Source organism: Mustela nigripes, chromosome 6 (genome assembly GCF_022355385.1).
Source record: "Mustela nigripes isolate SB6536 chromosome 6, MUSNIG.SB6536, whole genome shotgun sequence".
NCBI lineage: Eukaryota > Metazoa > Chordata > Mammalia > Carnivora > Mustelidae > Mustela > Mustela nigripes.
Window position 1 is genome coordinate 87,255,332 of NC_081562.1, and position 10,949 is coordinate 87,266,280.

Sequence of the window (10,949 nt, forward strand, 5' to 3'; positions counted from 1 at the left end):
CTGGGCCAGTGACTGACACTCACAGGCTGCCCTGACCCCCGACTAATTTCACCCTCGTCTGGCCTCAGGGTCTCAGAACTTGTTCCCTATCTTAGCATCCCAGCAGGCCCAGCGTGTGGTGTTCCCCTTAACTCCACCCTTCCTGGGTGACACCCCACAAGCCCAGGCCTCTGTGCAGTAAGGAAAGGATTGAAAAATACAGATCCCTGCCTGCCACACCCCCAGCTTTCCTCTAGGAAAGACCCAGTTCTTAGATGGAGGCTAGGGTCCCTGTCAGGAGCAGGACCATTTCTGCCGGTAGACACAGGTACTTCTTTTGTTGAAAGCCACAAACCATGCTACACATTCACCCTTCCCATGTTCTTCCTTTTTTCTCTCCCTCCTCTTCTTCCTCCGTCCTCCCAAACTCGGCCCCACGCTTTGTGCATGCTCTGTTTTTTCGGCTCTACGGAGAAAATTCCCCTAGAAACACAGGTTGCACAGGCAATCCGCAGTGTGTTCGGTGTGTGTGTGTCTGTGTGTGTCTGGGTGGTGCCTGCTCCTGTGGGTTCTGGACTGAGGACGTGTACACACCTTGACTACTCAGAGACCAAGCCGTCAGATCGTGCTGTTTATTGAGGATGCAATGGGAGGACCTCTAAGAAGAAAGGAGATGTGGAGGGCTGCCTCTTCTGTTTCTGGATACAGGAGAGCCAAGAGAGACCTGAGCCGTGAGATGGGGCCAGGTGGTGGGGACTGGCCTCTCTTGTCCTTCGGCCCTCCCAAAATAGGGAGTAGTTGGGACTGAGGGCCCAGTGTGAGAGGGGGCCTGGGTCTGAGACACCAGAGCCGGACAGAGTAGTTAGTGACTGAGCGGGGTGTTGTGTCCAAGGCAGAAGGCCGGGAGCCTGGAGCTGAGCCCATCCCTGGCTGGGGGACCTCAGCCAAGGAGCTGAATGCCAGGCACGTACCAGGAGGAATTTCACACCTGTCCAGGCTCAGGAAAACGCAGGCTGGGAGAAGTGTGGTGGCCAGAGGGACAACGGCAGGGCAGGGGGGAGAGGGGGCTGACAGCAGGCTGGGGGACAGAGCATGTGGAAGACAGCTGCGGATGCAGGGGTGGCGGGAGGGCAGGGAGCAGCCCTCTCTACCTGCTGGCTTTCTTGGAGGAGGTGCTCTGGCTGGAGCCCTTCCCCAGGGTATCTTTGTAGTCACTGCTGCTGCCCCTGCCCCGGACGTCCCCGCCGCGGACGCTGCACACGCCAGAGATGCAGCTGCTGCTACTGGCCACGTAGCCGCCGCTCACGGAGCTGGGCCGGAAGCCATAGCCGCCGCTGCCACTGGTGCTGCTGATGATAGCTGCGGAGGGACAGCGGGGGATGGTACCCTCAGGGGCGGGGCTAGGGGAGGCCCCAGTACCCCGGGGACTCAGGATCTCTTGGAACAATGGGTTAGGTGCCCGCCCCGCGGCTCCGCCCCCTCCTCTGGGGAAAATAGCCCAAAGACAGCTTCCCCCATGTCCTGCCCTTGCCATGCCCCCCTTAGACCCAATCTAGATGATTCTTAATTCTCAGAAGCCCAACATTTTGGTCCAGGTACCAATCCAACCACCTGTTATTCTGGATACACACCCCCCTCTTCTATTAGCCTTTTTGCCAAACTTCCCCTCCAACCTTTCTTTCCCTCTCACTAGCTGCCCTATAAATGGCATCTTTTAGAGCTCCGGTTAAGTTCCTAGTCCTGCTGAGAAATACAGAGGTCCAACACTGTAAGCTTATGCTCTGAGGTCCCCATTCAACAATTCCCTCAGCCGCCTCTAATTCTCCAGCTCAGGGCTGGTTGCAACTTGTGGCCCTGGTGCTCCAGGCCTCACAGACAACTCATCCTCTACTTCCTCTTCTAGCTTTCCTAGAGGCCATCCCCTGGGAGCAGGGAGACAGAGGAATAGGGAGGAAGAACTCTGCTCTGGGAGTCAGGAGAACGGACTGCTGGCTAGGCCTCTGCTATGTGGCTGTGTGATCTCAGAGTTTTTACTCTCTGGTCCTGAGTTTGCTCAGCTACACACACGGGGTGAGACTAAGACCCTTTCCTGTCTTCAGATTCTATGGTTCTAGGGCCCAGCACACAAGTACTTACAGATGCTGACTGGGGAGGGAAATTCTCCTGACATCCTGTAAGGGAGAGAAATAAAGTAAGAGCAAGCAGTCATCCAACCTGCAGTCTATTAACCTCAAAGCTAGAGTCCCCACCGACCTGTTGTGGGTTTTTGAACCCAATAGGCACCTCTGGAAATGTCCTGGGCTTTTGGTGAAAGCAGAGCTTAGGGAGCTGTGGCTGCAGCCCCTGAATCTTTGGGAGTAAGCAGGCAACAACCCGAATCAAACAGTCGGCACAAGGTACACATGCAGGCTGGCATGCACACTTCCCAAGGACCGGCTTTCTTAGCTGCTGAGAACATTGGGGAAGCTGGAATGGTTGCCCTGGGACACGTCTGATAAGCTCATCTTATTTCTGGACAGGTAAGGATGATGGAACAAGAAGGCCTAACATAGTAATGGGGTGGGGTTTATTTTCTTATTTTTTGGTTGGGGTTGGGGGGGTGGTAGTATGCCGAGGTATACCCAAGAAAATGGAGTAAGATGGAGTGAGCTAATCACTGAGGCGCAGTGCTTGGCATGAGTGAGGGCTCACGCAGGCGTAGGTATTATTTATTACTGTTATTATTCCCATCATCACCACCCCTTCACTCCTCCCAAGGACTCATCTTTTCTGGATGAGTGTGTTAAGCATTCTTTTTTGTCCTTCTCAAGCCCCCCTCACCACTCCCCCGCCTTTCCTGCCAGATCACCGCCCCCACCTGCACTCCTCGCTCTCCAGCAGCTTGCGGTAGGTGGCGATCTCCATGTCCAGGGCCAGCTTCAGGCTCATGAGCTCCTGGTACTCGCGCAGCATCCGGGCCAGCTCCTCCTTGGCCTGGTGCAGGGCGGACTCCAGCTCGTCCAACTTGGCCCGGGCGTCCTTCAGGGCATTGTCACCCCTCTGCTCGGCATCGGCGATGGCCGTCTCCAGGTTGGAAGCCTAAGCAGGGAATCAGAGAAGCTGGAAAACTGGACGGGGTGATTAGAGTCATCCAAATCCCACTAGTGCTTGGAGACTCCTGGGTGGGAATGCCCACTTCTATCTTTCCCACCTCCCACTCCTCTAATAGGCTGGAGCCCCTTCTGGGGCCAGCAAGTCCTTCCTAGCTCTATCTCCACTTGCTTATATTTAGGCATTGGTGGTGATAAACAATAGTGCACCCTGCCCTCCTGCTCTCCTGTGATTGTGGCCAGCTCAGTACCACGTCAGTTCATGAGGAAGACATTTACTTGGCCATCCATGTGCCAAGGATACAGAAGAGCTTTCTGCTCTTGAGTTGTTTCAAGTCTGGGATGAGAGATCGTTAGAATGTTGTGTTGTGGGTACAATGAGAGTGGCCACCCAGGTACATAGGACCACAGACGAGGGGCACAGGGAAGGAGGTTCCCTAGAACTAACTATTACTTCCCAAGTGTTTACCATATGCCTGGCACTACCCTCAGCCCCAACATGCCTTTTGCATGTCTTAGCTCATGTAGTCCTTAAACTCGCCTGTGCAGAGAGGACAACTAACTTGCCCCATGTCATGGAGTCACTAAGTGTTAAAGCCCCTGGGAAGGTGGAAAGAGCACTGGACTAGGAGTCATAGTGGGTTCCAATCACAGCTCTGCCATTCGCCAGCTTGTAACCCACTTAACCTCTCTGAGGTTTCCTCATTTGTAACAATGGGTAGCTCTTGCCTCATAGAATCTTTGAGACACTTCTGGGTGATAAAATTATAGGAGCCACCGCTGTTGTTATTCTATAACCTCATCCTGTCTCCCCATCTACTCAAGCTAAGACTGCGGCCTAGAGCCCTGGGAAGAGTTTGAGCAAGGCCTTACTGATAGTTAAATAGTTACAGAAGGCTCTTGAATGGCGCTCTCTGAGCCCACTTGTCAATCATTTCATTAACAAATGTTTATTAAGCTGCTACTATGTCCTGGCACTGTACTAGATGCTGGAAAAGCAATGGGGAATGGAACAGCCAGCTTCCTGCCTTCCTCCAGCTCCATGGAAGAAGGGACAGGCTGGTGTGGGGCAATCACCAAAGTGTGACAAGGACAAGAGAAGCACAGATGCCAGAATAGCATGCGATTAAGGCAGAAGGCACAGGGGGGTGTGGTCCTACCCCATTCTGGGGAATGAGAGAGACGGCTTCCCGTAGGAAGGGCATCAAAGCAGAAGTTCTTGGGAAGAGTGGGAGATGTGATGCCCCAGGGATGTCTGCTCTAAGTATTTGAGGCAGTGACCTCATTGGTTCCTTTCCTTTCATGGGCAGAGATTTGAGAGGCTGATATTCTTGACCAACTCTTTCCCCCTCCAGTTATGCCCTCCTGCCCCAGGCCATGGGTAACCAGTTCCCTCACCTGCTTCTTCACATTCTCAATCTCTGAGCGGATTCTCTGGATGAGCCGGGTGAGCTCTGAGATCTCATTCTTGGTGTTCTTGAGGTCATCCCCATGCCGGCCAGCTGCCAGCTGCAGCTCCTGGAACTGGGACCCCAAAGCACAGAGCATGGTGAGCATGCTGGATGGTCATAGGACCACATGATATCTCGGGATTGTTGATGTCATGGACATCAACATGAAAGGACATGTTGGACACTTAACTAGACATGGCCTCTGTTTTGAGAATGATCAGGCCCAGTCCTCATGCCTGCTGGGGTTGCCCTCCCCAGTCCTGCTTCAGCCCAGCTCACCTTGGTCTGGTACAGCGCCTCGGCCTCGGCCTTGCTTTTCAGGGCGATCTCCTCATACTGGGCACGGACCTCATCAATGATGCTGTCCAAGTTCAGGTCCCGGTTGTTGTCCATGGACAGGATGACGGACATATCGCTGATATGGGACTGGATCTGAGCGATCTCCTATATGGGAAACAAGCCTGGTCTCACGTCTTGACTTTCAGAGGCTAACAGCCCTCCCACCCATTCCTTTAAGCAAGATAAGCAAATCTGGGTGATGCTAACTTAGAGGCTCTGGGCCAAAGCTGTGGCTTCCTGGGCAAAGTGAGTTTCCTCCAGGCCGCAGATAGATTCCTGCCACCATGAAGCCAGGACATGGACCATTTCCTTTCTACCCAGAAGGTGGAGACTGGGAGCCTCTCAGGGCTGAAGTGGGAGATGAATGGCTAACCACGGGGTCTCCCTGAGATCAAAGAGCCTCTCTCAGCCCCCAGAACAGAGTTTTACTCACTGACTGCCAGCAGAGGCGGGGGTGGAGACACAGACTTACAGCTTCATAGAGACACTTGAAGAACTTGATCTCCTGGTCCATGGAGTCCACTTTGGCCTGAAGCTCAACCTTATTGGCATAAGCAGCATCCACATCCTGGAAGATGCCCCCAACATTCCTCGGTCACTGCCAGTGCAGCAGAGAAGGAAACACCCACCCCAGCCTGGGTGCCCGGCACACTGAAATAGTTGCCCTTTTCTCTCTGAGAGGCTCATGGAAGAGGAGACAACGGAGCAAAAGGCCCAGCCTTGCCCCATCCTGAGAATCTGCTCCTTCAGCAGGGATGGGGTACCCCTCTAAGGAAGGGAGCCCCAGTCAGGCTGCTGTCAGCCATCCCTTTGATGTGTAAGTTGGGCCCTGTGGCTACAGGGGAGCCCCTGTGTGTCATCCTCTGCTGTTCTTTACTGTGGACATGAAACACTCAGAAAGGCCATCATCTCTCTGCCTTTTCATTCCCTTTCTGGATAGTACATTGTGTTTTTCTTCAGCCTTTACGTCATTAGTTTGGAATCAGCTCTTTCACTGAGGGCAGAGGATACTGGTAAGCTCAGCTCTTCCTGGTCCCAGGCCAGCCCTGGACTCAAGGCCTGTCTTGCCTCTCACCTTCTTGAGCAACACAAACTCATTCTCTGCAGCTGTTCGCCTGTTGATTTCTTCCTCATACCTGCAAGAATGCCAGAGCTTTGTCAGTGAATATGTCTCACTTAGAACCCTCTCACTGAGAACGTCTTTCACTCAAAGAAGATTCTAAGAGGGAGTATGGCCATTTGAGGGACAGATGCTAATGGGCCACAGAGTCCTGGGCTAGTGAGGCCACCAGGCAAAGAAGGCTTCCTGGAGGAGAGGACATGGTAACTAAGTCTGGAGGGGGAAAAAAAGGTGATTATTGAAGATCCAGCTAAAAAACTGAGGTAAGAGCATGTGGAGCAAGTGTTCTATGGGAAATAATACAGGAAGCAAGAAGCAAGCTCTTCCTTGAAAATTTGAATGAAGCCTTACAAATGAATGGGAGTGTTTCTTTAGTTCCTCCTCATAGCCATTCCTCCAGTGAGGACCCAGAAGCTCCAGGAGATTATGAGTAGCTTAATCAAGGTTTCCTTATCCAGGCAGATACGGTCCTTTAACCACTGTTCAGCTCAATGGACATTTGTCCCAAGGGCCAGACCAGAGGCTGGAGGAGCAGAGAGCAGTTTCCAGAGTTGTGTTGGAATGATTCTACCTGGTAAGACGAAGAACAAAGCCCCTCATCTCCAAAAAATTTAAGCTGGGGATAGCTGCCACTCCTGCAGAAGGAGCTCAGAGGGAAAGGGACAACTGTCCAGCTGCAGGGGGATCCCTTCCCCACTCACCTCTTCTTGTAGTCCTCCACCACGTCCCGCACACTCCTCAGCTCCGAGTCCAGCCGCACCCTGTCCCCGGACAGCGTCTCCAGCTGCTTCCGCAGGTTGCTGATGTAGCCCTCGAGGATGGGCTCCAGGTTGTTCTTGCAGTTGTTCAGGTCCAGCTGCTGCAGAAGCTCCCACTTGGTCTCCAGCACCTGGTTCTGCTGCTCCAGGAACCGTACCTGGGATCCAAAGAGCAGAAACTGTTGAGCCCCCTTGGGAATAGTCATGCCTGTCATTCACAGGGCTCTGTGCAAGGTGCTCTGCCTGCATTTTCTCCTTCACCCCCTCACAACAGCTGCACAAGGTGGGCAAATTGTTAACCTCATTAGATAGGAAGGAAATGGAGCCATAGAGAAGTTGAGCCTCTTTCCAAGGTCTACCAGTTTGTTAAGAGGGGGAGCCCAGAAATAAATCCAGACTTGTGTCGCATAACTCATGCATCCAGTCACTTAGAACCCCATTATGGCCAATCCAGCTCAGGATAGGGGAGTGCCTAAAAACTACCAACATGGGGTCAGGCTGGGTCCATCTTTGGAAAAGTTGACCGTTCTGCAAAAGGGAATCTGCTCTTCATTTTGTAGCCTATCAAACTCAGTGAGGCTCAATGGGCCAAGAGCTTCTGGGTGTTCTAAATTTCTGCATCAGGCTCCAGCTCCATCATTGCTCATGGCCTCCTCCCTCTTCCCTAGTTCAGCCCCTTAGAAACATCTTCCATAGAGCAAGCCTGGCACGTGGGGCAGGATGGATAGATAGGGCTCCCTGTGCCACTGTCACCTCACTGGGCCAGGAAACTGATCAGAGGGAGTGGATCTACATACTCTTCTCTTGTGCATTTTGGGTGGCAGGGCAGGACTTTTAAAATATGACTTAATCCACATGAGCACAGCCATTATCTAAATAAGGTTGTGTTCTCTATTATCATAAGCACAGGACCTCCAAAAACTGGCTGGGATTCAGCGTTGAGATGGGAACAGCTGCCAAACTGCTTGCCCCCTGCAGATCATCCAGTCTTGGTTTGGTTTAATCAGTCCTGACTCTTTCACATATATCCCTAAGGCTGAGCGTTAGTCGCAGAGTAAACCCTACACCCAGGACGCCACAACTGGCATCTGGGCTACACGTTGGACTGTCAGGATCACAAATATGTTGTGTCCTCCTTCTGAGGAATAAAATCACAGGGACAGTGCTGGCCTCTGAGGTGAGCAAGGGCTGCTCGGAGCAGGAGTCTAGAGCTGGGGCTTGGGGCAGGGAGATGGTGAGGCTCCAATGGCCAATGACCATTTCAAGCATAGGCTTTGTCCTGGATTGACCCACCCTTGGTGCCTTATTGTCATTTAGTCAACATAGCCCCCAGCACCCAGGACTGGGTCTCAACTTCCTCCCTCCTGCTCCCGTCCCAGATGCCATACCCTGGCAAGGCATGTCCCTCCATGCTTTTGCCGACTCATAGAATGAGAGTAATAATTTCTCATCTATCAAAAGTCAGGGGCATCTCTGGCTTGGATGATGCCTTGAGGCCTCCTCCAGACCCTGGATCCTCCCCTTCTCAACCCTCCTCCCCCGTCTCTCTGAAGATGAAAATGATAGTAACGCTAACCATCCCTTCGGAGCACTTCCGTCTGTGGGAGGAGGCACTGTGCCAAGATCTTCGCATGCATTTTCTTTTATCAACCTGACAAAACCCCGGAGAAGCAGGCTATTATCTGCATTACAGAGATAAGGAAACGGAGGCGCAGACAGAATAAATAACTCTCCACACAGCTGCTCCGTGGCTGGCTTAGTCAAGACCCAGCTGGTAAGTGATGGGGCCAGAGCGGAAGCCAGGTCTGACTTCAGAGTACTGTGGAGGCGTCCTCCCCACTGCACTCTCTGCTTCTCTCTTGGGTCCTTAGCCAACTGAAAAAAATGCCCATGGCCGAGCCATCTGGCAATGACCCGTCAAATGACTAGTGGATGAGACCTGCTGATAATGGATGAGAGCAAGACTCTGGCGCAGATTCCCTCTCTCTGCTTTTTTTTTTTTTTTAAATTTTTTTTTTTAAGACTTTGTTTATTTATTTGACAGAGAGAGATCACAAGTAGGCCGAGAGGCAGACAGAGAGAGAGAGAGGGGAGAAGCAGGCTCCCTGCTGAGCAGAGAGCCCAATGTGGGGCTCAATCCCAGGACCCTGAGATCATGACCTGAGCTGAAGGCAGAGGCTTAACCCACTGAGCCACCCAGGTGCCCCCTCTCATTGCTTTTTCCACACACAGCCTGCACGGACCCCTGGCTTAGCAATGGCAACAAGCCAACCCTCGAGTAAGAGACAGAGATCTTTCCTTCGGAGGTCCTGCCAGTAACCCCCATCAGCCTCTGCCAGTAGAGACAGACCTCCCTCTGTGTTCTCTTGAAAACGACTGCAGGGAACCATACATAAGTCACCTCGATGAAAGAAAACATCTGCTTTATCCACATTCAGTGCCTCCTCATATCTAACCTGAATCCCTGCTCCTGTAACAGAAGCTCATGCCCTGAGAAGAGAAGGTTAGACCCACCTTGTCAATGAAAGAGGCGAACTTGTTGTTCAGAGCCTTGATCTGCTCCCGCTCCTGGGCTCGCACTTTCTGGATCTCCGGGTCCAGCTCCACGTTGAGGGGGGCCAGGAGGCTTTCGTTGACAGTGACCTGATGGATGCCCCCTGGAGGACACACAGATGGACACACGGGTCCCAGGGCCACACTGCCAAACATGCTGCCAGCAAAGCCACTGGCCCGGCCTCGACCAAACCCATAGCCTCCGCTCTTTCCGCTGCCACTGGCCATGTTGAAGGAGATATTCCGGATGCCCCCCAGGCTGTAGAGGCTCCGGCTTCCAAAGCCCCCGCTGAGCCCTTTGCCCCCTGCCCGGTAGGAGGATGAGCTGCCCCCTGAGAGCACCGCTGAGCAGCCACTGAAGCCCCCCTTGGTGGCAGCTCCTGACTTGTAGGTGAATTGGCGGCTCATGCTGGTGGTGGAGAGAGGGTTCAGATGCAGGAGGGATGAAGACCAAATCCTACACAGGCTCTACAGGTTGCAGTGAGGACCGGCAGGCTCCCTTCCTTATATGTGCTTGGCGTTGGGGCTTTTGGATGGGCAGTCAAGGGCTTAATTCATGGGTTTGGCTTGCCTGGGAGCAAGAAGTCATTTTCTCTATGCTGAGCTAGAGATCAAGCCCTCCCCACCTCTGAAACAACATGAAACCTTCAAATTGCTGGGCTTGCAAGCTTTGCTCATGTAATTTGGGTTTTATCTAATTAACCTACTGTTATAGGGTAATTTGCCCCAGGCCCCAGCCTCTCCAGAGGGATGTCACTGGACTTCACCATCCCTATCTTGATTAATCTCTGGGTCATGGACTTCCTCCTGGGGGCTCAGGGAGTTAGAAAGGGATAGACCCTCGGACAGGGCAGACTCCTGGGTATAGTATCTGGGGGCTCCATCCATAGGTGTATCCTCCTTTTTCCTGGAAAGACCCCCTTCATTCAGGCCCCCCAGAGAGATACCCCACTGGTGCCCCCTTCACCTAACCCACAGAGGACAGTGGCCTTGTCTGCTGGGCGGTACGGAGTAGAGTGACCTTCTCCCTGGCACAGGACATGAGCCCATGGGGAGTCCTATGCTTTCACCAGTTGTCCAAGAACTGGGATCTCCACACTTGACCTCTCTCAAACTCCTACAAGGCAGGAGGGAGGCCGCACAAGTCACGGTCATTGTCTGGTCCAAATGCTGGACCGAGCGAAGGAGGCTGGGATTGCTGCAGGTGGGTGAAAATTCAGGCAGTCAGCGCAGAGGAGGCAGGGAGATGGCAGAGAGGCTCACCAGGGCCTGGAGGCTTCGAGGGAAGACTTCTGAGGGAAGAATCCTGGACCAGTGGGGGATGACTGCACATTTCTTCCTTCTGATGTGTATCTGTTAGTAAGAGCAGCAGCAGCTGAGGACAGGAAATATTTGTTTGTTTGTTTGTTTGGGACCATCTCTTTAGAAAGGTAATGGAGGAGTTGCTGTCCAGGTGACATTGAATCCTGATGCCTCTCTCCAGACGCATGTGAGCCAGAGGTTTAGGCTGGCTGGGAGCCCTCCCGAGAGCAGGCATCTCCACAGTGACTCTGTAGGCTGCTCCCAGGAGTTCCCTCTGAAGGCTGTGTCATATGTCATCTCAGTGTTCCCTTGTAAGGAAAGTAGATGGTCCTTCGGCTCAAAGACCCCCTAGTTACTC

General features: G+C 53.0%; 1 protein-coding gene across 1 annotated transcript; it reads right to left on the minus strand.

The window, feature by feature from the left end:
* Positions 1 to 1,001: 1,001 nt before the first annotated feature.
* On the minus strand, positions 1,002 to 9,697 carry KRT71 (keratin 71). The gene is made up of 9 exons (XM_059404854.1): positions 9,251 to 9,697; positions 6,680 to 6,894; positions 5,934 to 5,994; positions 5,331 to 5,426; positions 4,799 to 4,963; positions 4,467 to 4,592; positions 2,837 to 3,057; positions 2,116 to 2,150; positions 1,002 to 1,338 (listed from the first exon to the last, which is right to left on the minus strand). The coding sequence occupies exons 1-9, from the start codon at positions 9,695 to 9,697 to the stop codon at positions 1,127 to 1,129; spliced, it is 1,578 nt and encodes a 525-aa protein (XP_059260837.1). The 3' UTR covers positions 1,002 to 1,126.
* Between the last annotated feature and the right edge of the window lie 1,252 nt (positions 9,698 to 10,949).

Coding starts and splice junctions, on each gene's coding strand:
- KRT71 (XM_059404854.1), bottom strand. CDS start 9,697: ATGAGCCGCCAATTCACCTACAAGTCAGGAGCTGCCACCAAGGGGGGC. Junction 6,895..9,250: donor TCGCCTCTTTCATTGACAAG/GTGGGTCTAACC, acceptor TTTGGATCCCAG/GTACGGTTCCTGGAGCAGCA. Junction 5,427..5,933: donor AGTTTGTGTTGCTCAAGAAG/GTGAGAGGCAAG, acceptor GGCATCTTCCAG/GATGTGGATGCTGCTTATGC.